Here is a 26237-nt window from a genome sequence, read left to right on the forward strand (position 1 = left end):
AGGGGGACGTGCTTCTACCCTCTCTCCTCCTCTATTGCCTCTCACCTTTGGGAAGCTTCACGGGTGAAAGATAGAGATCTGGGTGATTAATGTTGCATCTTGAGGTTGGTTTCCATGGGAACCTCCACCAAGCTCTTAAGGTCATCCCCATCACAACTACTGTGAACTTTTCACCTCCACCAACATTCATCTTTACCTTCACCCCATGTTCCCTTAGAAAAGGCCTATGATCTGAGCAGAACAATGACATGATTATCCTAAGGGCAAGCCCCCCAGTAGCCAGCCATTAGTCATGGGTCACTGGCTCATCGGTGACAAACCAAAATTGCCTCTGGATGCCTCAGCTGCCAGCCCTCCCCTTTCCCCTCACCTCCACAAGGCCTGTCCCTCTGCCCAGTAAAAACTGTATTCTGAAAACTCCACGATGGGCCCAAATGGATGCCCTCTCTTGATTTTCAGTTTGGCTTTCTTTTTCTGCCCCCCACCAACTGAGGAAGAATAGAGGGGTTTGGGGAAAGCATCTCTCAGCCACAAACGACCAGCAAGATCAGAAAAATTCATTCGGAGGCCTCCAAATCTCTTCCTTCTGTGCCTGTTAAATAGGCTAAGTCAATCAGCGTGTCTCTCACCTTCCTTTTGCTACCTTTTGCTCTTATCAACAATTATAATAGTAGCATTTCAGCACGTAGTATATGGCAGGCACTATGCTAAATACCCACATTATTTCACTTACTCTTCATAACAACCCCAGAAGGTAGATATGATTATTTTCCACATTTTATATATGAGGACACTGAGACCCAGGGAGATTAGGCAGTTTGGCAAAGGACACAGAGCAGAGTCGGGATATGCAGCCTTGGCTTTTACACTGCATGCTGGGACATACCGCCTCTGTAGAAATCACACCATCTGAGCACTGGACTCTAGGGCCACTATTAACTAGTGATGAGAATAGCAACAGTGTCTGCATCCTCAGATGCCACAGGCTGCAAATGAAATTTCTGCTTCTTGCATGGGTATGGCTTTGTGGCTGATTCTCAGTGACTTTCTTGCCTGTTCTTTGTCTTAATGAAGCAGCAAGAGAGTGAACTTGGGAGACAGACACCTGGATTTGAATTCTGACTCTGCCAGCTCACTGGCTACATGACTCCTGCGAGCCACTGACCTCCTCCAAGGGTTACCCCTGAATCCTTTATCCCAGGGCTGGGGTGGGGAGTATTCCCCTAAACAGTGCCTGGCTCAGAGTGAATCTCCATCCCTGATCATTTTCTTCAGTTTTTGCTTTTACCTACTGCATCAACGCGGTTTACTCTTTACCCAGGATTTTTTCCAGATGTATTTTGTTTGGGGATCTCCTGGGTCAGTAGTTCTCAAAGCCTGGAGCAGCAGCATCACCTGGGAACCTGTTAGAAATGCAAATTCTCAGGCGTCTCCAGACCCAGTGATCTAGAAACTCTGCCATCTGTGGTTTAAAAAAAACCCCCAAGGTGCTTTGGATGTGCTGCACGCTCAAGCTTGAGAATCACTGTCACAAGACATCTGTTTAAGAAAATAATTTTGAGCACCTGTGAAACGCCCACGGGTCACAGTACCCTCACGTATTTGAATTCTTTTGACTCTCACAAAATACTGCTCTCCAATAGATAAAGCAAAAATTATTATGCCTCTTTTTCTAAAGAGGAAATTGACATCCAAAAGGACAACCATCTCACTCGAGGGCACGTGGTCAGTGAGTCACAAAGCAAAGCGGCCAGGTCTACTTTCCCAGATGAGCATTGCCCTTGACTGATCCTGCAGAAGTCCAGTAACTTCCTCAGGGGCTGGAAATCAACTCCTGAGACCTCTCAGTCGACATCAAACAAGCTAAAAACACTGTTGCTTTGCACAAACCACCTGTCCTCTCTGGACCTGAGTTTCCCATCTGCAAAATGAGGTCACTGAACTTAAGCATCTCCCACTGTGTGTGTCTCCTATGCATATGAGTGCCTTTTGAAGACCCTCAGGGGTCCATGGCCAAAGAATTTTGGAAACACTATATCTACCTACCCCTCTTGGAAATTCTCAGTGCATAGGGGTCTTTTAAAGGTTCTGAGAAGTCCTGCCTCAAAGTAGTCTGTTTACATTTGTGTTTATTTTCATGTTATACTTACTAACATCCTTCTAAAAATAATGTTCCATGGAATAAATCTTGGAACTGCTAAATGAACTAAGCAATAAGATCATGTGGTTTTGTGACTTTTTTTCCAGTTCACAGTCCCTTTTATTAACTCACATCAGGAGGCATCAGACAAATCCATTCAATTCCCTTTACCACTTTAGAAGCTCGGCATCCACTTCCCTTTTGGGTAACTTGTGGTCGTTCCCTCTAAGTCATTTCCATGACTTTTCTCCCCCATTCCTTTTCTACCTATGTTAGGTTACAGAGGAAAGAAGAGATATCTTCTTCCTGGCAATGGCTTGTAAGTGTTTGTAAAAAGCAACAAAATTTATGCAATGGGTGTTAGGGAAAAAAAAGAATTACTATGAAATACATACTCAGTCCCACATTGCTTTACAGAAAGTTTCTTTCTATAAGTGAGAAACTTAAGTCATTCTAAAGCCAGGCTTTTTATTCCATGTAAAATGCCTTCTCAAAAATCTCAGCCAATGAGAGTAACCAGAGGAAATCTTTCCTAAGCAACACCAGCCGGCAGCTGGGCGGGGCCGGAGTCTGCACAGCATCTGTCCCCAGCCTCACATCTGGACTGTTACGCAGCGTCATAAGAGAAAGCCATCCGCCTCCAACAGACTTGCACAGACATGCCTCTCATTTCAAAAATGAATGTCATGGCATCTGTCCATGGAACCGTGTTAGGTTTCCAGGATCTCTTGATCTCAGGCCAAGAGAGCAGTGGATTTTATAGCAGAGATGCCAGTGCTTCTGCCATTAGGCAGAGGTAGGAAAGACAGAAGAGCAAGGCTGGTGATTCCACATGCTGGATGCACAAAGATGAACATTTCTTGCAACCATTTTATGTTTATCTACATGAATTTTTAAAACTGAGTTATTTGTGCACTTCTTAGCAGTCTCCTTGAAAAAAAAATTGTGATACTACTTTACTTTCTCTCTGCCAGAGAGAAACTACTTTCCTCACATGATTCCCTTCTCTGGGAATGTATTCTGTACCCGAGCAACTTGTTGAAATCCTACTCTCACTTCAGTGCCAATTTATATGTCACCTCTCTGATGGCGCAGTCCCTGATCTCCCCAGCCAGAATTAATTCCTTCCTGACCTCCTGTAGCATTTTGAATCTCTTAGACAGCATGTCTCCAGTCTATAGACTGGAAAATTTTGTGTGTGTGTACCAATCTCGCCTACTAGTTTGTAATTCCCTGAGTGTAGAGACCACAGCTTCCCTTCCAGCCTAGGGCTTACGCATAATAAGCGCCCAGTAAATGTTTATTGAGTTAAATTTGCCTTCACTACCTTGTTAGCCAGGGCTGTCTTGGTTGCAGGTAAAAGAAGCCCAACTCAAACTGGCTTAAGCAAACAGACTGATTGGATCCTGTTCCTGAGGACAAACAAAAGAGTATATTGACATATGATCCTAGGGAGTCCAGGGTAAGCCCTGAATTAAGGGTGACTCAAATTATTTCATCATGGATCATCTCTCACTCTGACTTTCAGGGCTCATGATCATTAAAGAGACTTGGGTCCTGTGCCATCCTTGAATGAACCATTCTGGCCAGGGGAGTAGGGTACACCGATGGCCACAGACCTGGGTGATATGCTTCACCTCATAACCAGGGTGATCAGCCCCATTTGAACCAGGAGGACTGAGAGTGGGGCAGGAGTAGTTCTTCTTCCAGAGGAAGAAGGCATGGCTGCTGGGCAGGCAAAAAATAACACATATTATGGCAGCCCCCTTCCATAAGGTGAGGAAGACTCCCCTAACAATTAGAACTGTCAAAGAATGGGATAATCTATCCTGTGAGATATTGAGCCGATCATCCATTTACCATAAATATTTTATAGAGAGTAGGAGAGTTTGGACTTCTAAGGTTCTTTCCAACTCTCACATCCTTTAAGATTACAAAAGAATATTCACAGTGAAGAGAAAAATAAGAGAACAGAGAGCTGCTGAACTCAAGGGCATTTTTTCTTCATTTTTTTTTTTGCAGAGAGCAGATGTGGCCGTGGCCCCTTTAACTATCACCTTGGTCCGGGAAGAGGTGATAGATTTCTCCAAACCATTTATGAGTTTGGGGATCTCCATCATGATAAAAAAGCCACAGAAGTCCAAGCCAGGGGTCTTCTCCTTCCTGGATCCTTTGGCTTATGAGATTTGGATGTGTATTGTTTTCGCCTACATTGGAGTGAGTGTTGTCCTTTTCCTGGTCAGCCGCTTCAGCCCCTACGAATGGCACAGTGAAGAGTTTGAGGAAGGGCGGGACCAGACAACCAGCGACCAGTCCAATGAGTTTGGGATATTCAACAGCTTGTGGTTCTCCCTGGGAGCCTTCATGCAGCAAGGATGTGACATTTCTCCAAGGTGAGTCAGCTCTTCTCAACCCCTTTGCTCAATGCCATATATATAGGAAAAAACAAATACTGGGAAATTAAGGGTGGGAATTTTTTCCAGACTTTATAGTATTCAGTTTTTCAACTATGCTTTACTGTCAACTGTCCGTTGCATGCTGTGGATTATATGGACGCATCCTGTGCCTTGACCAGTTCTATCTGCTATCTGGGTGATGTGCTCTGTCAAGATTAACAGGCATAATCACGACTCTAATGTTCTGTAGCCGAAAGGTACAGAGAAAGGATGGGGGACAGTATGGTACGACTAACATTTGTTGAGCACCTACCACATATGCTAAGCAAGGTTTTGAGTCCTCTACATGCCTTATTTCATTGAATCTTTGCAGAAGCATTAAGTGGGATTCTTGTTCTATCTCCTTTTACAAATGAGGGACCACAGAAATGTTGAATATCTTTCCAAGGTTACACAGCTAATAGCTAGGTGAGTCAAGATTCAACCCCCATCCTGAACTATTTCCGAGGGGTAGAAGGAGCACTGAATTATGAGTGGGTTCTCACTCTGGTTCTAGCACTTTCTGTGTGTCTCTGGACAAGTCACCTGGCCCTTGTAGACCTTGGTTTCTTCATCTTTAAGAGAAAATGGTTCTTCTTTTCTTGGTTCTGAGAAAGATCTTGGAAATAATCTAGTTCCAATGGTGATGTAAATTTGTTTCTTACAGTTGGAAAATGAAGTTTCTTAGAAATGCCTCAGATATCATACTGAGAGTACCGGGGTGACCAAATCAGTGAGGTTTCAGCCACCACAGGAGACATGAGTAACTCCATTTTTGTCTGTTTTACGTATTGGACTTGTGAATACAATTTCTTTTGAAAAACGGAAGGGAAAGGAAAGGAGAAGGGAGGGGAGGGGAGGGGAGGGAAGGGAAGGGAAGGGAAGGGAGGGGAGGGAAGGAGAAAGAAGGAGGCAGGGAGGGAGGAAGAAGGAAAAGTGGAATGGAGAAGGGAAACAAGAAATCTGAAAACTACCAATCTACACCAATTCCCAAATTTACTGACCCCCTTTCTGTCTTTGTGTGTAACGTTCTTTCAACTATATTCTGGAAAGTTCATGTCACAAATCATGTCACAAATAAATAAGTGCTGACTGTATTTCCTTTTACAGTTGCTTAATGTCTGTGAGCTCTTTAATCAGTATGCAGTCCCTTATAGATACTGAGCTTCTAAAGCATGCAGGGAGGCATGGCTTAGAATCTGGCTGCATGAATAGATTTGCACACACTCTCACTTTCTGGGGGCATAACTGCATAAATACCAAGGCCTCACAGACACGTGCTGGAGGCATCTTTACCACCTGTCTGGTTCGCATTTGGGTGTCAGCGAGGACCAATATTCCTAAGTGGCAATGGAATAAAATCTTCCTAAGGAGCTTCCCTCAGGACTCATTTTGCCTGCTGTATAATTTAGATTGTCTCATCGTTCACCGTTATACTCTTGTTTTTCTTTAAATAAGAAGACAGTCAGGGGGGTTGCGTGGGAGAAGAGGTGTGAGACTGGATGCCTGGCCAGTACTGGCAAACACATGGTAAAGAGCAGAGAGAACCAAGCAGGGGAAGGGCTTGCTTAAAAATAACTCAGGCCAGTAGGTAAACAGTGGGAAGAAATGATTCTTCACTAGTCAGTATAATGGGCCATCCAAACATGCATGTGTCTGAAAAGACCCCTGGGCTTGTTTTTTCTCCTTTATTTCCTTCATGGCTGGGCATCTTACCCGCTAATGGCACCCTTGTGGACTGACCTCAGGCTGTGTTTTCACACTCCTCACCATTCCTCCTGAAGTCTCAAGTTAGTGACCCACAAACTGAATCCTCTAGCAGGCATGTTTCTGTGTAACCTGCACAGTTTGGCAATGATGGTCCAAAACTGAGTGGCAGCTGCCCTCTTGAGCTGATGCGTGTATTCCCCACTGGACCACAGCCCGCAGGTGATCAGCTTCATTCCTGCGTGACTCAGCTGCCCCTGAAAGGGTATGTGCGCTTGTGACTTCTGACTAGAAGAGGATTTTCAAACTGTGTTTCCAGGACTCCTGAGGGCTCCACGAGGCTATCTTAGGAATTGACCTTGAGGTGAAGATGACACCAAACAGGAAACCCAGCCTCTTTCCTTCCCATTTCTAATAAAACAACTCCACTCTATGCTTCTGTATTTTCACCGGTAAAATGGGAAACAACCCTAGTATTGTTGTGAGGTTTAAGAGAGGTTGATACACATAGAACCCATAACACAGTATCCAGCCAGCACATAGGAAGCACAACAAAAGAGAAGCTATTTTCAATTCTTTTATCCATTTTCTATATTGGACTTCTGCTAAACTTCACTAGAAGAAAGGGTGCCACCGCTCACACTGATTGAAAACCCACTGGACCTCTCTCTTCTGGGGAAGTCCACGGACAAAGCAGAACGGTGGTTCACTCCTGAGACCAGCAATACCTGGGTTTCTGAGGCTCCCCCTCAGAGGGACTGGGAGGAAGGATTTTGGATTTAGGGGTCTGACAGGCAGAGAGAAGAGTCTACCTGCCAGAAAAAGGAGTTTGATCCACTTGAGATGGACTCTTGCGTACCAGGCCTAGCTCAGCCAATTCCAGCACTTAGGGACCTGCATAAAACCCCCTAAGAGTCAGAATATGCATCACAACATTTGTTGGGAATATATGCTAAAGAGAAAAGGTACATACTTCACCTCACTAGGGCCAGACAAAAACACAAGGATGCTAAGACAGTGATGAGAACCAGAGCGAAGCAGACAAGTGCAAACACCAGTGGAAGCTTTTGTTGTTGTTGTTTACATATTTCCTGATGAAGTCAAAAAAGTTTCATGAGCCTCTGATATGCAGAGCACTAGACACCCTGGGGCTACAGTCGGAGGTATTTTTAAGGGCTTTTTATACTCAAGCATCTTTTCCAATAAGCTTCAATTAATTGTTCTTGCTATTTACTAACAGAATATATCATAAATCCCCACAAATTTAGAACTTGGGGGATTAAGTTCCACCTAAATTGCATGTATCTGCATGCATACACAAGTAGCTTTATCTTTTCTTAATCTCGTCAATATTTATATTAATGTCTATTAACCAAAAGCCAACGAAATGCGGCCAGATGTGGTTGTCTGCAAGTAATGCAATAATCTGACCAGAGTAATATGAACAGTTAGAGAGTTATCTTTCTTATAAGGAGAGTGGAGGCAGACAGTGGCTCATGGTTCAGTGAAATCAGGGTCTGCTGTGCTATGGTTGCCCCAGCCTTTTCTCATGTGCCCAAAATGGCGGCTCCCAGATGCCACGTCCGTGTTCAAGCAGCAAGAGGGGGAAAAAGTACTGCAGCCAGTTCCGTCTCTTTGGAGCAGGAAACCAAGAGCTTAACAATATACTCCCCATCCCAAGCAGACATCTCCTTCTGTCTATCTCGTTAGTCAGAACAGTGGCCCACAATCACTTCTAGCGACAAGGAAGGTGGAAATGGCAAGAATTAGGTTTTTTAGCCTCTAAAATGGAAGGGGTTGGAATGGATGCTGGTGAGTCAACCAGCAGCACTGGCCACAGCGCCCAAGTCAATGTTTTGTTCACCGGCACCATGAATAGATAAGATAATATGTAAATAGCACCTTCAGTGATATATGCCAGTAAATGCTACTGATTTGCTTTCAAGATTCTTCTCTCCTCCCTTTAAAATGTTTCTATGAGAAACTGTTTTCGTGTAGCCTATTTTAACATTCAAAGTTAAAATTCAATTGAGCTATGATCACAAATTACAACTTTTTTCATTAGGTTGATGGTAAGATATTAAGAATGCCATCCATGAGTTGCCTTTGCAGGCCCGTGTCTTGTGCCCAAAGACCTATTTTTAATAGATACTTTAGATTTCTTTTTTCAGGGACAGGAACATTTTGAGAAGGGATATATTAAAGGAAGGGCAAAAATCATCCCAGGCAAAATTTATCTTTAGTTCCCCCAACTTTCCTTTCTGTAGCTTTTGACCCTATTTGTGGCCAATGTCATTCATTTACTCAACAGATATTACTAATTGCCCGTGTGCTGGGTGCCGAGGATGTGAAGATATACTGACGATGGAGCATGAGGGGGTGGGAGTCTCTCCTTCAAGGTGATGGCAAGTACAGTGGGATAAGACAGACATTACGTAAACAATTGTGAATGTATAAATTGTGATGCACTGTGAATAAAATGAATCTGCCGTAGCACTAGATAATAAAGGAAGTGGAATTAAAGGGGACTGACTTAGGGTGTTCTGAGAAAGTTCCTCCAAGGAGCAGATAGGTAAGAAGGAGCTAAGCTTACACAGAGCTGTATTATTAGAGAAGTAGGCAGAGGCCAGATCGCGCACCGTGGCCATAGTATAGATTTAAAGTTTTACTCTAAATGCAATGGGAAGGCACTGGAGAGTTTTAAGCGAGGGAAGGATTGATTTACATGCTGTAATACTACTCTGGGGAGCTATGAGGAAAATGAATGAAAGCAGAGAATAGTCAAGAGTGGAAACAGGGACCAAGCAATAGGTTCTCACGTCTGTCTAGGGGCAATTATAGTGATGGAAATTATGATGGGCATGGAGATGGATTAGTGGTCTACTCTGAAACTAGAATTGACAGCCCTTGCTGATAGATTGGATATTTGAAGGGGTGGAGAGGGAAAAGTCAATGGTATCTCCAAGAGGTAGGGAGCATTTGGAAAACATGGCACCACAATTCCGGAGACCTTTAGGTCTGGCTCCGATCATGAGAATGATGTAGTCCATCCACCCCGTTACAGATGAGGAAACTGAGGCTCCAAAGGGGAAAGGGATTTTCTCTAAGGTCACCAAGGCAATGCCTCTGGCCTGCTGCCGCCCAGTCCAGTGCTGCCTACCCTGCAGTCTCATCCCAGGCTCCACTGCCTGCAAGTGAACTCACAGTGAGCCTTTCAACTCTTTATTCCCACGGCCCCTACCTCCCCTTTGGCTTCTACTTTGCTGGGATTGGATGACCTTAGTAAGAAAAAGGAGAGGGGTTTGGAAGGTCCTAGGGGAAGAGAGGAAAATGGGAAATTATGATTTCAGCTTTCAGAACTCTTGTATTCCTGATCTTAGAATGTGACAGAATGTATGATAATTATTTCCACCTAGTAGAGATAATTACTCTCAGCGAGAAGAATTCTAAAGCGGGGGAGTGATAGCACTTTGGAGGTCTCTGGGAACCCTCTACCACAGCCCCTGCCCCAGTTAATGTGCTTGTAGAGGGCCCTGAGCCTGATTCACCATGGGAACAGAATAGCCAATGAACAGAGCTGATAAACGATGGCAGCCTGACCTTCGCATTCACACACAAATTCCACAGCAACCAGTATTACAGTGCATGGAAGAGTGATGAGGAACCTCCCCCTTCCACCTCCTGTTCTCCCCGCTTCCCTCCCAGAGATAGGCATGGAAACCCCTTCTTCTTTCCCATATTGATGTAACTGGAGTGTTGTAGGGGAAAGAAGGGGGTAAACATTCAGGGAAGTTGACGGAAGCAGCCTGAATGTGTGAAATAGTTTATCTTTAGAAAGCATAATCCTCATTCAGGACACAGATTCATTGCTGCAAGGAACAGTGTCATAAGGATGTGTGCACAGCGATGATGCAAGAAATGTGTGTTAGATGCTTTGGGTCTTGGGACTAGGTATGAGGGTTTCTGCTGGGACCCCTGCGTCAGAATCACCTGGGATGCCTGTAAGAATGCAGATTTCCAGGCCCCACCCTAGGTCCGTGGAATTGGAAATTCTGCAATTGGAGAGAGAAATACACATTTCACAAGCCCTCCCCTTCCCCCAGGGCAGCTGGGCATTAAAGTCTGAAAGCCATTGAGCTAGGATGTTGTTCAGGAAACTCAGTTTAGAAGTGTAAGAAGTAAGGTCCATGGGGCAGCCTGAAATCGTGCCAGTCAACCGCAGCAAACACCGAGCCCAGGATCTGCCTGCTCGCTGCCCTGTGGTGTGTTACCTGCCAGCGGAGTGAGGCCCTGGGCATGGCCACTGAAGGCAGAAGCCTTGCCGGGACCCTGCTGCCTCTGCAGGCCAGGCTACCAGGAGGAGTTCATAGAGGATTCACCGGAGTACATTCCCCTTGATAGCGTCCCCCTCGCCATTAACAGGTACCACAGCTGTGACAGGGGTGATCTGTGCAGGGACAGTGTGTCCCCCATCACTGGGGGACTCCAGCTCAATGCCTCCTTCCTTTTCAACTTTAACTGTCTGCTACCTGATGGCAAGACCCAGAGCCAGGCTCTGATACTGAGCAGTTTTGCAGACCATGGTGAAGCACAGGAGTAGGAGTTTCAGAGCCTGTGCAAGCCAGATGGAAATATTCAAATGAAGGCAGTGACAGGAGGGTAAAAGCTTTGCTGGACATGCAAATGAAAAGCATCATTTTCTGCCTCTCAGCCAGCAGTTCTGGCCACCAGCAAGGGGGAAGTCAAATTGTTCTCTCTTTCTCTCTAGATTGCTATGGAAGTCCAGGGTTTGAACAGTTTAATTGAAGGAGAGAGTTTTTTTCCCTCCAAAATCACAATAAGCAAACATTCAGAAAGTGTTTCCCAGAGCCAAAAGGGATGTTCAGGACCATTTAGTCTCTCCTTAAATGTTTATTTAGCACCTGTTATATGGCAGACATGGTTCAGGATGCTATGGGAGACATCACTGAACAAAGCAGACAAAAACCCCTGCCCTCCTAGAGCTTACCTTCTAGGGAGAGAAGGCAGGCAATAAACAAAATAAAACGTAGGCAACACCTCCATCCCAATTCAATAGGTGAAGCTTCTGGCTTACAGGGAGGGGAAGGGACTTAGCCAAGGTCACACAGATAATCAGCATAAGTTCAGTAACACAAAAACAGGGGTCAGCTAGGAGCTGTGCTGAATTGGGCATGCCTGTGTCAGCTAAAAAGGGGCTGCTCCCACTCAGCCCTGGACAGTCACTGCCAGAACTCTGCAGATGAAACCAAAGCACACCTAGACTCAGCTTGTGGGTCATCAGCTGGGGACCCCTGGAAGAATGGTGGGGAGTATAAAACACCACTGTGCACTTAATGCATTTAGGCACACTTGGAATATCATATTTATAGATTTTTTTTAAAGGAATTCTCCTCTCCCCCCTCCAGCCCTCATTTTTGGTTCGAAGGATAAAAAACTGATTGCTATGTTTTTCTTTCCTTTCACATATCTTGGAAAATCCAGGCCGTGAATAGGGCTGCACTAAAAGAAAGACAGTCCCCACAACTCTATATCCAGAAAGGCCCGTCTACATCTTCCTGGGATCTACATTTTCCTGGAGAGAACCCCCTCTTCTTTTTTTCTTTTTTCTTGCTGCGTTGGGTCTTCGTTGCTGCGCGCGGGCTTCCTCTAGTTGCGGCGAGCGGGGGCTACTCTTTGTTGCAGTGCGCGGGCTTCTCATTGCAGTGGCTTCTCTTGTTGCGGAGTACGGGCTCTAGGTGTGCGGGCTTCAGTAGTTGTGGCACGTGGGCTTCAGTAGTTGTGGCTCGCAGGCTCTAGAGCGCAGGCTCAGTAGTTGTGGCGCATGGGCTTAGTTGCTCCGCGGCATGTGAGATCTCCCCGGACCAGGGCTCGAACCCGTGTCCCCTGCATTGGCAGGCGGATTCTTAACCACTGCGCCACCAGGGAAGCCCCCCACCCCCGTTTCTTTTTAAACCCTCTCTGGAAATATAGCATCTGAGATCCAGAGACCCAACTGTTCACCTGGAAAGAAGTACTGAGTTCTAAAAATGGAAAAATGAAAGCATAACTAATTGAATTGATGGGGAATGTATGCTCAGAGTCCTATGGGGAGCCTGATGGTTTTGAATATGAGTTAAGTACCACCATCCAACTGTGGCAGATGAATACGTCTATGCTAACCTGTGTTCAAGCAAGATCATAGGTGAATGAAGCCCAAGGTAGCTAGCAGAAAATAACGCGTTCCACTAACACAGAAACGACAGACCTATGTGATGACAGTCACCTTGTGTATCTGGTGGCTTAAGGAGAAAGGACCTTAAAATGAGGAGGCACAGTAGCTGCTGAGAGCAGAATGGAGCCCTGCCCAAGGGGGGAAACAGGAGCAGCTGTGTCACAGGCAGCGGGCCCACAGGGTTGGAGAAGGTGGTAAAAGATCTTAGAAAGAAGCTCAGTCTCAGTCTACTAGCCCACTGGGTGAGTCGCTTCCCCTCTCTGTCCCACTTTCCCCTCTTCAAAATGGGAGCAAGATGGTGCCTGGTATGTCCCCAGCTCCCATCTAAGGCTAGTGTCCCTTTGATTCCCAGGTCCAGCCAAGGCTCTAGCCAAGCCAGATTGTGCTTCATTCTGTTTCCCCAGCCCCAGGCTGCCTTTATAGCCTTGTCATTCCCTCTATTTGGAGCACCCTCTCCCATCTTTCCCCCTCAGTGACACTCCCTTTTGCAAATACTGCCTTCCCACTGCTTCCCTCCCAAGTCCAATTACTCCCCGGAAGCTATGCTTTGCAGTAGTAGTTATAGCTTGAACTCGGGAATAGGCCTTCCTGCAGCTGAATCCTAGCTCTGCCACTTACTGGCTATGTAAGTGTGGGAAAATAACTTCTCTGCGCCACAGTTTCTTCTTCTGGAAAATGGAGATAATAAAAACACCTACTTCAAAGGGATAGTCTGAGTATTAGATGACATAACGCGTGGAAAGCTCTTCCTTGGCTGATGCACAAATGGTAAATGCTATCGACATAGTTGTTGCTGTCGCCATGGTCATCTGAATCTCTCCGAGGGCATCTTATATCTTCAATCCTCAGCTACCATTGCCCATTTCTGTTTCTTATCAAAACACATACTGGCAAACTTATCTCTGCCGCTCACCCAGAATCTGACACGGGGTGCTGTGTGTTCTAAGTACTCAACACATGTTTGTTGAATGAATACATGCACTTTCACAAGTAGCCTTCTAAAATATGACCATGTCATATTTTGCACTTAATGGAGAGAAAGCAACCTAAGAGAGAGAATTTCTGGCTGTCACTAACTACCTGTGTAACATGGGGCAACTCAGTCCTGGTGTTTCAATGAATGTGGAGGAAAAGCAGGAAGAACTGGAGGAAAGGAAGTTAAACAGACCAACCCAGAAAACAAAGTTCCCTGTCATCCTAGAGTTGCCAGTTACCCCACTTTTCAGGAACATTCTACTCTTCTCTTTGCTGGGAAAACAGTAGTAATAATTGCTTAGTTTGTCGCACCTACTATGTATCAGGCACTCTCTTAAGTGTCATATCATGTTACCTCTAATCACCGTGACAACCTCTGCTCAGGGACATCAACATCATTTTATAGATGAGAAAACTGAGGCTGAGAGCAATGAATCCCCTTGTTCATGGTTACCCAGCAGAGCTGCGATTATAACCTGTGTCTATTGGATTCAAAGACTCGTGATTTATCTTTGACACACCGTTGTCTTCCATGACCAAAAATCTTCTGAAGGTCCCTTAGGGCTCCCTGTGGATTGTTAGAATTCATGGAAGTAAAAAGCATCCTTTTTCTTCTGTAGGGTTCCCTAACTTTTTTCTAACAGACCTTTTTTGCTTTGGGTTTTCTTCCATTAATATTCCTTACAGTATCTTTGTCCTTAAAAGCCATCTCCTGGGGAAGAAGAGGTAAGCCCCTGGGAGTGCACTCTGCCCCAACCAGAGTGTGTGCAGCACGGCCAGCTGGGTGAGGGAGATGGTGAAACAGACAAGAGCAAAGATGCAACTGGTGCCGCTTTGGAGAGGCCAACCTCTTGGTTTCAGCTGGGAGGTGACTGTGGACATAGGGTGGATTCCACAGTCAGAGCTAAAAGCTGGAGAGGGCATATTTTTACCTGTAGTGCTTTAGACATAAATGGAGGGGGGGAAAGGCAAAAAGGATTACAAACGGCCTTAAAATTACGGTCCAACTGGAGGCTACACATTTATCCTATAGAAATGATTGTGCAAATGTGGCAAGATGTATGTATAAGGATTTTCATTTCACTGTTGTTTTAAAAAGTTAGAAGCAGCCCGCTGACCATCAGCTGAAAAATGTGATGGTTCATCATCCAATGGAACACAATGCAGCTGTTTAGGTGGATGAACAAGGATGCCTGTGCTACTTCGTAAAGATCTTCAGGATTGCATAGCCTGGATAATAATGGGAATAATGGGTTCTCGTCCCACCGGTCCCAAATTATAGGCTCTTTTCACTGCATCCTGCTGCCTCTTTGGAACACAGGAAACTAGGGGAATGTGTCACTGAGGACTAAACTCTGTGGTATGTAGAGTTGAAGCTAGATTTTTTTCTGAGAAAGGAAATATTAGTGTGGGTTGTAGTGAAAAGAGACCTCTGGGAAGCACTGGACTGTGGCTTGAAAAATGAGATAAGATTTTCTACAAAAGCAAGAGAAATGAAGAGGGAAATCTCTGGTGAGGGAACCACTGTGAGCAAAGGCACTGAAGCAGGCATATGCTGAGCCAGGGGACCTGTCAATCAAGGTCATCCCTAGGGACTCATTAGCCAAGGGTTTGCAGCTCACAAGGTTTAATGATACATTCAATACCATGACTTTGGGGGCCCTATAACCTGTTGTATAGGCATTAGAGTGTCACCCAAGAAACACAGAATCTAAAATGGGCAATGTTGGGGCTTCCCTGGTGGCGCAGTGGTTGAGAATCTGCCTGCCAATGCAGGGGACACGGGTTCGAGCCCTGGTCTGGGAAGATCCCACATGCCGCGGAGCAAATGGGCCCATGAGCCACAACTACTGAGCCTGTGCATCTGGAGCCTGTGCTCCGCAACAAGAGAGGCCGCGATAATGAGAGGCCCGCGCACCGCGATGAAGAGTGGCCCCCGCTTGCCGCAACTAGAGAAAGCCCTCGCACAGAAACGAAGATCCAACACACCCAAAAATAAATAAATTTAAAAAAAAAAAAAAGGGCAATGTTGGGCCAGTTCTTCGGTTGCTGCCAGGAAGTAACTCCCTACTCCCCGTGGAGCACCTTTATTGATTGGTGTTAAGGCTTGGTCCACCATGGGTGGAACCATGTCAGCCAGGGTCTAATTTCTGGAATTCAGAGGATTCTGGCACTCAGGAAGTCCCTGCCACTGCTGTTGCCAGGTTATTTATCTCCTGAGCAGCAGACAGAAGGGGCTGTCAGGCAGAAAGGGGCGTCCCTTCTGTGGAAGTCTGGCTGGGCACTCACCTGGTATTCATCTCCCCTTTCATGCCCTGTTCTCTGTGTAGGTCCCCACTCTGAGAATGGGGAGAGAGAATGAAGAGGGAGTTTATCTTGCTTTGTTTCTGATTACTGTAGGTATGTATTTCTACAGATCCAAGAGAGGATTAATCAAACATTTTAATTGAGTACCATTTAGGATATAAACCTCGCCTTAGGTACAGTGCTAAGCATCATGGCAGGTGTGAAAAAGCAAGAAACCTGAGTACAGACCTCTGACTTTGCAAGAACCAAGATATACAAGGGAAGAAAGGTAGATAATAAAGCAGAATGTGCATTTGAATAATTCCCAAGGGCAGGATTTATAGACAATAGGTAGAAAAGAAAGATCACTGAGGACTCAAATGGTCTGGGTTAGCTTGGAAGAAAAGGAGGGACTTGGGCTGGTCCCAAGGGATAAAGGTAGACTTATAGAAGGAGCCTCAGGTAAGGCGATGGTGGCGGGAGAGCCCAAGCAAAGCAGAGGAGATGGCTGTGTTTGGAGACCAAGTACCCCGTCAATCACACAGACCGGGGTTTGGATTGTTGTCCACCAGTTACCAGCTATTAAGACTTGAGCCAGTAACTTAAGTGCCAAGCCTGTTTCCTCAACTTTAAAAAAAGAGGCCATTAATACCAATATCATAGGATTCTCATAAGAATACATGAGCAAACAGAGGCTAAAGCATGTTGAGTAGTGCCTAGCTTTATTTTTGAACTACAACGGGGGTTCAAGAAAATCTTAATTTTCTTTCCCTTCTTTTGTGTTATCACTTCACTTCCTTTCTGCTTTGTCCCTGGCCTCCTACCCATCATTTATTCTCTGCTAAGAGCTTTCAGAGACTCACTGACATGCCTCTCTTTATCTGGCTGTGCTCCTGGTCCAGCACTGGCCAGAGGGAAGTCCAGATGCTGTTCCCATGAGAAGGGGGAAGGCTGCCAGGTGCAGTGTTATGACTCGAGGATACTGGCAGCATCATTCACTCCATCCCAGGGTTATTGCATACCTCAAGCCTGGACAGGAACTGGATCTGAACTCCTGCTTGCTTCCCTGGCAAAACTCGTCACCTGGGCAGTGACCCTTCCCGCCAAACCACACTGGCCGCCAGTCCCCTCCTGATCTCCTGGGCACCTGGTTTTGTTTCTCAGTGGTCAGATTATAATGGTTTCCTCTGTATCCCAGAGTGACAGACACTGGTTTTGCAGGACTTGCAAATACACAAGGCTTTTTCAAGAGAGTAATTAAGAACATGAGCTCTGGAGTTAGACCTGGGCATAACTCTACTTCTTAACACTAATTTGCTGTGTGACCCTGGGCAACTAGTTTTGCAACTCAGAGCCTCTGTTACTGCATAACAAGCTACCCTGAACTTGTGGCATGAAACAACAGCCTTTTTATTATGTTCACAGATTCCCTGGGTCAGGAAACTTGGAAAGGGGCACAGTGGGATGGCTTGTCCCTGCTTAAAGATGTCTGGGACCTCAGATGGGAAAAACTAAAAGGCTGTGGATGACTTGACAGCTGGGGCATGGAATCATCTGAAGGCTCACTTACTCACACCGCTGACAGTGGAGGCTGTCATCCTGAACACCTATACGTGCCCTCTCCACACTCTGCTTGGGCTTCCTCATGGCGTGATGGCCAGGTTCCAAGAACAAGGGACCAAAAGGAAGCAGGCAGAAGCTGTAGCACCTTTCATGACTTACCCTGAGAAGTCACATGGTGTGACTTCTGCCAGAGTCACCAGCCCAGCCATCTCAAAAGGGAAGGAACATATAGTCTACCTTTCAGTAGGACAACTGTCAAAAATCACATTGTAAGAAGAACACATGGAATGGGAGAGGTTGTGGTGGTGGAATTTGGAAAAAACAATCAGCCACACGTTATATATAAAGTGAAGCTAATACTTTTTAGAATTAAAGATTAAAGAAGATAAGGAATTTAAAATACTTAGCATGGTGCCTGACACGTAATAAGTGCTCAGTAAAAGACACGTAGTCATTCACATTCATATTCTCTCTCTCTCTCTCTCTCTCTACCCCCCAACAAACAGAGATACATACACATATGTATGACACTTCTGGATAGTGTTTATTAACATGCAGTCCGTGCTTATTAATAGTTTGTGTCTATAAGAGATGCTAGTAATTATTTAAGTTAATGAATCTATAGATTAGATCCCTAGTGAATCTACAGAATAGAGCCTTAAAAGTCAGGTCGTTTTTTGTCTAATTACCTCATTTTTATACTTCAGGAAACCAACATTCAGAGAGTTCACACGGTGGGTTAAATTAACACTGAGGCTTTTATAATCTAGACTTGGAAGAAGCATTTTTGTTGAAAAGAACTCAAGTGACCCTTAACAAACAATGAGCAATTTTTCAAAAGACTGAGGTTTAGATTTCAACAACTTTCAGGATCTGTAAGGCCTTGAACTTCATCATCATCCCCGGAGGCAAATGAAAAGGGACAGAAGGTGCACAAAAGCTTGATGTGTTCTCATTTTGCAGATCTGCACACTGAATTGAGCCAGGTCACTCACTGTCTTTGCCTTTTCAAGACTACACAGATTGTTCCTGCTCCCCAGAGCCAAGGGTTCCCACATTTAGGCAGTATTTGCTCAGTGAATCAGCAAGCAAAACAATCAGAATTAGCAAAATTGAGTTGCTGCGCCTTTGCATCTCTGCACTAAGAAGTACTAAGGACAAAGGGAACAGAACGGAAGGCGCATGGCTTGTTTCTTCTCACCAAGGCTGTGCAGGGATCTTGGCTGGACTCAGAAGACATAACTGTGTCAAGTGACCTTGGGCAAGTGACTTAACTCCTCAGACCTCAGATTTCACAGACTGAACGATCTGGCATTCTACAATGGAAAGCATTTACTGAGCCCCTGTGATCCGTTCTCTCCTTAGTATGGTGGAGAATACACAGAAATAAGAAATGCCAGGTCTTGGCTTACATGATGTTCACAGTCTAATTGGAGAGATAAGACTAACACACAAGCAGCAATGAACTTACAAAGCTCGGGTGTATCTTGAGCACTGAGTGCCATCCACGGGTGACCCAAAAGGGAGAGATGGATGTTGGTAGAAGGTCAGTCTTCATCTATCCATATGGCTGGAGGCAGAAAGGGCAAGCACATCATTAAACCAGAAGTCAATCTATCAGGCTTCCCCACAAAGCCAATGCTCTTACATTTCACCGTAGCTTCTACATCAAAACTCAAAGAGGGAAAAAGAATTTTCCTACTTATATAGAGAAGATTCATAGTTTATTTTTTTTAACTTCAACGTCCTTTTTACTCAATGGACTTTTCCCTCTTAAATTTACTATAACATGATGAGTAAAGGAAGGTTTTGATTAGAATCTGGTTTTACCCATATCTTCCCCCCTTTGAAGCACAACTGATTTTATTTTTTTTAATTTTGTTGAAGTATAACACACAAATAAGTGTACCAATCACAAATATACCACCCAATTAATTTTCATAAAGTGAAAACACCTGTGTAATCAGAACTCAAATTAAGAAATTGAATACTACCAGAACCTCAGGCACCTCCACCCGCCTGCTCACTTCTCCAAACAAGACTAACCACTTAGTTAGTCTTTACTTCTGATGTTATAGATTAATTTTACTAACTGAGCTGTCTTTGAATCTCAAAGCAGAATTATACTCTGTGTACTCTTTTGTGTCTGGCTGTTTTGGCTCAATATTATGTCGTGAGGTGCATCTATGCTATCACATAGAATTGTAGTCCGTTCATTCTCATTGTTAGGTAATATTTCATTGTGTGGATTTATCACAGTTTATTTATCCACAAATCAATCCAGAAGTGTGACTGTCTTTGCAGATAAACATTCTGGTTGCTCCCAGTGTGAGGCCATTATAGATAATGCTGCTATAAATATTGCAAAAGTCTTTTGATGAGCACACTTGAATTTCTGTTGGGTGTATACCTAGGAAAGGAATTCCTAGGCCATATTATTTATCATTTCCTGTCATAGATTCTGCCAGGCTATTTTCTGAAAACAAATTTACACTCTCATCAATAATATATATGAGTTCCAGTTGCTTACCATCTGCCTTTTTTATTTTAGCAAGTGGGTGTATTGCAATATACACAGTTTTACACAGCTATACACAGACATTGCCATTTTAATTTGCATTCACCTGATGACTAGTACCTTTTTCATGTTTATTAGCCACTTGTACAGCCTCTTTTATTAAGTACCTTTGTGAACTTCTTGCTCATTTTTCTGTTGTGTTTTTCTTATTGTTGAGCAAGCATTATTTACATATCTTTGATACACGTCCTTCTTCAGATGTCTGTTATATCAATATTTTCTGTTCTGTGACTTGTCTTTTTACTCTCTTGACAGTGTTGGATGAGGAAGAGAAATACATAATTTTAATGTGGTCCACTTAGCAAGGTTTTTCCTTTACAGTTAGCATTCCTTGTACCTTGTGTAAGAAGTCTTTGCCTACCTCAAAGACATGAAGATATTCTTCTATGATTTCTGCCGTAATGTTACCTTTCACATTTATCTATGTGTCCTATAGATATGTTCAAGGTCAGTTTTTTTTGCACATGGGTATCCTACTGAACTAGCATGATTTATTGAGAAGTCCATCCTTTTCCCCACCGCATACTCCTTTCTCATAAATCACCCAATGCACATAGGTATGCTTCTGAACTCTTTATTCTGTTGATATACTTGTCTATTCTTGCCCCTATACCACACTCTATTAATTAGTAGAGCTTTATAATATATTGATAACTAGTAACCAGATGTCTGGAGAAGCCTCCTCAGGATGCTGAAACAGAGGTTGGATGATTCCCCTGGAGGTGTTGAATGTGGTGTGGAAGAGAAACTTTTATGAGACCATATCTGCAGTCTTTTTCTAACCATGAGATGCTATGATTCTGTTGAAGCACCAGTGCTTGGGAGTTTTCTCAAAGCTCTAGAACAAATCAATAGCTGAGACTCTGTCAGTGATTTTCTGGACAGTGTTTCAAAACACCTAAAAGTGACAGTTAAAACTCAGGACAATCATGAGTAGGAAAGGTATCCTTTAGCATCCAAACATGGAGCATGTAAAACTCTAGAGACTACCAGAGAAAAGGATTAATCCTCTTTCAAGTAAATTAATGTCAATGTCAAGTAAATTAATGTAAATTAATGCATTTCAGACGAGATAGATGGTACTGAGGAACAGACACGAATTTGTCATGCACTCAACACATGGTTGCTTTTATTAACCCTTAGTCTCAAGTCAATGTGTGAAGAAAGCAGGGCCTTGCATTGGCACACCATAGAGAGATTAAAAAGTTTAAAAAATGTAGATTTTTTTCAGGTATTATGTTTTGTACCAGTCAAGTCTAAGGGTATTATTAAGTAATGGATGTGTTGGGCAGTTAAACTAAGAGTATTGACCTAGCTGTGAATCACCCAGCTCTCCATACATGATTAAAATACAAATAAGTCACAGAAAGAGTGAACTCATCCATAGCCTTGAACCACAGCACAAAAACTGTCCTGTGCAAAATTTGGTTCCATTTCATCTCGTGAATTTTCCACCCCTGTTTATGTCAACCATGGTGAAACACTGTGGCTTTGAAAAGGATAAACAACGTTCGGTTTCTCTTGCAGCAAAACAATACCCCCCAACACTCAATAAATCAAAACTGTACTGGCAAAAATCAAACAATTCCATCATTTGCTGAAACGTCTAAAATCCTCAAATTGGTCTGAGTGTTTCTGTAAGCAATTTAATCAATCAGTGTTAGCAAAAGTATGTGTTAGTCACCCATAGTGGACTCAGGACCGGGCTAGGTGAGTAAGAGATTCTCAAGGAGAATCACACGTGGTGTCTACATACACACACACACACACACACACACACACACACACACACCACTTCTTACTTCAGTGAAAAAAATACATACTCTTTAAATAATTGAACATTCAACAAAGTGGCGTTATCTCTCTCTCATCCCTATCCCTCCAGCATCATAGCCATCTATATGCTATTGTTACAGTTGTTTTTTCAATGCCTGTCTCCTAGACTGTTGCTTCTTGAAATTCTTTTGTGCATAAAAATCATCTAGGGATATTGTTAAAATGAGGTTTAAATTCAGTAGGTCTGGGGTGGGACCTAAGATTTTGCATTTCTAACTATCTGCCACATGAAGCCAATGCTGCTGGTCCAAGTACTGCATTTTGAGTAACAAAGCTCTAGGCTGACTCTGAGCTCCGTAAGGGTCAGGACCTCGTTGTCTTGCCCACCACTGTAACTCCAGCACCTACCATGGAGCCTTGATGAATAATGTTAAGTGAGAGAAGAAGTAAATGAATACATGTTTAAATAAATAGTACTTATGATTTGCATTTATCAATACATTTTTATACGCATACACATGAGAAAAGTTTCTTAGTATGGGCATAAATACAAAGCTAGGATACATCACAGTCCGATGAAGAAAGCCTGATGCAAGGGTATAGGAAGTAAAGTAGATACAAGAGTAGTATTAAATTATAAAGGGTTTTGAAAACCAGGCAAAGGACTGAATATTATGTGAGAAATAAAGAATAGATCAGAAAATTTATAAATAGGAGAGTTATGGGCTGAAAGTTTTCCTCTGAAATGCTTAATTTGATAGCAATGGACAACCTGGGCAGAAAAGGAGCAGGCAGCATACTGTGGCATTAATCCAAAGAGAAGATTAAAAGGTCCCAGACTAGCTTCCAGGCAGTTAGGAAGGAGGAGGAACTGATGAATACCGTCCATATTTCAACGGTATAATCAGTTCTCTTCCTTTATGTCAGATGGCAATTGCTCTGACTCAGCCAAGTCAGCAGAGCGCTGTGACTAGCTATATTCATATGAAGGTTTAGAACTCAGGTAACTAGCACATAGGGCTTTGTCAGTCATGAGGTCAGATGTGCCCAGAAACAAGGTTCAAGTGACAAGGTCTCCTTGCTTCCTGGCTCTCTCCCTAGAGTTTGCTCTGCACACTTCAAATATAGCCCTTTAACCACCTTGATCAGACTCTAGTAATTCTTCCCCATCACTTTAGGATAAAGCCTAAGCCTATTAATGTGGCCTTCAAAGCCCTTTAAAATCTGGCCCCTCCTTTCCTATCCTTGTCTGTATCCATATTTGTATCTCTGTGTGTATATGTATGTCCCTCTTCCTCTCTCCCCGCCTCTCTCTCTCCCTCCCTCCCTCCCTCCCTCCCTCTCTCTCTCTCTCTCTCTCTCCCCCTCCCCCTCCCCCCTATACCCTGGCCTCTCATGTTCTGTTCCATTCCAAACTCCTGGACCCTGTTTGAGTTTTCACCTTGCTGTCCCTTTGTCTGGAGAGTGCACCCCACCCCTTCTCAGGCTAGTGGACTCATTCTCCACAACCCAGCTCAAATATCATTTTCTCAGCAAAGTCTCTCCTGATCTCCTCCACTCCACCTGCTAGGACAGTCCGTAGTTCTTACCTCAGAACTTGCATGTATTTTTCACATATTTCTGTTAATTCTCAGGACATTAGCTGTGATTCTACAATTCCTCTCTTTTCCTCAACTAGAATGTAAGCTCCCTAAGAGCAGAGCACAATTTTCGCTCGTCTCTATATCTCTATTTCCAGCAGAGGGACTTGGTGCATGGCGGTCATTCTGTAATGTTCTATGTCTGTATATGGCACTCATGAAAGTCCAGCAGTGTCGTTAAGGTCCCCGATAAGAAAACAGAAACATATGCAGGAGTGCCTTGATTGTGGCATGCCACACAGAGTGTGAATAATCTAAAGCACAAGCCAAAGGAATCCACACCACAGGACTCAAGTCAGTAGACCCTGCAGATAGTTACAGACACCAAGACCATGGAGAGCTCCCAGCAAGTGGGCCTAACTTGGCCCTGTAATCTGAATTTGCCATGATCACTGTTGTACTTTTGGCAGACCAATGAAACTTAGCGGAGCAGTATTTGCAAGCCACTGACATAAACCACGTGAATTACTGTAGAAATTATATATATCTTATCGTGTTCCCTAGACTGGCTACTGCTACTTCATTACAGGATAAGGAGCAGACAACCATTTATTCATATGACACCAAATTATTCATTTTCTGTAAATGTCAATTAAAATTAAGTGATAATACAAATACACTTTACTCTGAGATAGAGCCATTCCTAGAATGAACAATCAAGTTGGGCTAATTAAATTCTGATCTAACTGCATCATGAGAGTATGGCATTTAAATCAATCTACTCTGATAAAGGCCTCCATCATCTCTGTTGTACCAATCCCAGTTTTCATGGGTTTCAGTGTCTCAACTCAGACAATACCTATTATTAAGGGAACCATCAGAATCTGAAAGGGTGGACATTTTACAGCATTTCCCTTTGCCAGATCACCTCTCTCAAGGGAAATAAAGTGAATGAAGGAGACTTGAGTTACTTTTAAAGGCTCAAGAAGAGTTACTTCTCCCTAGCAAATGAAATATTTTTTTAAGAAACCTGATGATCCCATGATTACCTCAGTTTCCTTCCCACTACCACAGTGCTTGGTCATTACGCCCCTTGGTTCACCCTCCCCAGGGAACAACTGGAGTTAAATTAGATCCATTTCCCTATAATTTTGTTGGTATTTTTTTAACAGTTGAATGAGAGAAGAAAAACAGTTGCCATTTAAGTCTTTTTTCCAACCATTAAGATCTTCCTTATCTTTGGTATTTTATATAAATTTGGCCCCAGATTTTCTTCCTAGTCCCATCCTAAGTTTGAAAAAATAAATATGCCAAGATTCTCTAGTAATGAATATCATTAACCCTCAGTGATGTATGTAACAAAGTGCTAGATAGTTGCAGGGAAGAACAATATTTATTCAATATTCAACAAATGTTTACTGAGGGCTCACTAAGTGCCTACAGAAGAATTGAGAGGCATGGTTCTCATTTATAAAAGAGATAGGAGGGAAAGGGAGACCTTGCATTTATTGAAAATTTACCATGAGGTATATACTGTGTTCTAGAATTTACATGTTATCTCATTTAATGAACTTCCAATTTAGCTAAGGAAGAATGAGGAAGGATGATGATAATAGGAATAATGATCACATTTGTTTAATACCATGCAGATGGCACTGCTGAGCACAGTAAAGCACGGCACTGTGCTTTTGCACGCATTATCTATTTAAATTCTTAATAACACTATGTTAATCTGTAACACCCTATACCTAGGAGGTAGGTATAATTACCCCTGCTTTAGAAACAAACAACTGAGATTCAAAAAGGTGAGGGAGCTTTCTTAGGTCACACAGCTAATAAAGTAGGGGTAGGGAGCCCAGATTTTAAGTCAGGTCTGACTAACTCCAAAGTGTGTCTTCTTAACTGTCTACTATATTGTCTCCTTTATAAGTCACCTAGAAATACCACGATCTGCCATATTCTGACCTGAACTCCATAGAAAGGTATCTCTTGTCCCATTTAAGCTGAACTGTTTACTATTTCCAATCCTATCTGTGCCCTTTTTTGCTCCTTATTGGTGGTCACTCTTTGAGTTCTTGTTCTTCATGGTGGAGGAAGGGCCTGAACTTGGCGTTGAAGAATGAATAGGATGTCAGTGGTGGGGGAAGGAAAAGTTGGCTCAAGTGAGGAGCATGCCAAGCTCTCAGTTCTAAAGAAGGAATAAATATGGCGTGTGTGACCTAAAAGTGAAGCCAATGGAGATAATTTCTGGGATCGTGGGGTCGGGTGGAGAGAAGGTGAAGGGCCCAATCCATTCTGGCTCCTGCCTGTCGCTCCAGCCTCAATTCAGAGCACTTCTCTCTCTCTCCCTCCCTCTCTCTGTTACAGCCCTACCAGCCTCCCTTTGGTTCCTGAAATGTACCATGCATTGCCTTGTGAGCTCAGGACCTTTGCTTTGCAGTTCTACCTGCATGTTTCCCTCCCCTGCCCCACTTTCTCTGATGTTCACAGTAGGAATTAAGTAACATTACATTATTATACACTAAGTGACCATCACCCATGCTGGAATGTAAGCTTCACAATTCCTGTGTATGTAACTTCCTATCTACCAGCAGATGTCTGGCATCCAGCCCAGTGTCCGGCTAAAAGCACATGCTCAGATAGTATTTGTTGAATGAGGGGTTTCCCTCACCAAGGATTTCTCTAAGAACAGAGATTGCCCTAGTGTTTCACCTTAGTAATTGTGTAACTACCAAATTACGAAAGGAAGGGAGGGAGGGAGGGAGGGAGGGAGAGAGAGAAAGAGAGAGAGAGGAAGAAAGAAAGAAAGAAAGAAAGAAAGAAAGAAGGAAGGAAGGAAAGAAAGAAAGAAAGAGAAAGAAAGAAAGAAAGAAAGAAAGAAAGAAAGAAAGAAAGAAAGAAAGAAAGGAAGGAAGGAAGGAAGGAAGGAAGGAAAGAAAGAAAGAAAGGAAGGGAGAGAGAAAGA

At 43.6% G+C, this 26237-nt stretch overlaps 1 protein-coding gene across 4 annotated transcripts in view; it reads left to right on the top strand.

Annotated features, from left to right (window-relative positions):
• The window catches only part of GRIA1 (glutamate ionotropic receptor AMPA type subunit 1), a 308685-nt gene that overhangs the window by 218136 nt on the left and 64312 nt on the right, over positions 1-26237 (top strand). For all 4 annotated transcript variants that reach the window (XM_061188360.1, XM_061188359.1, XM_061188361.1 and 1 more), the window contains one exon: positions 4163-4533. In XM_061188360.1, coding sequence (XP_061044343.1) covers positions 4163-4533 — 371 coding nt within the window. The remainder of the gene's footprint in view (positions 1-4162; positions 4534-26237) is intronic.

Source organism: Eubalaena glacialis, chromosome 4 (assembly GCF_028564815.1).
Source record: "Eubalaena glacialis isolate mEubGla1 chromosome 4, mEubGla1.1.hap2.+ XY, whole genome shotgun sequence".
NCBI classification, from domain to species: domain Eukaryota; kingdom Metazoa; phylum Chordata; class Mammalia; order Artiodactyla; family Balaenidae; genus Eubalaena; species Eubalaena glacialis.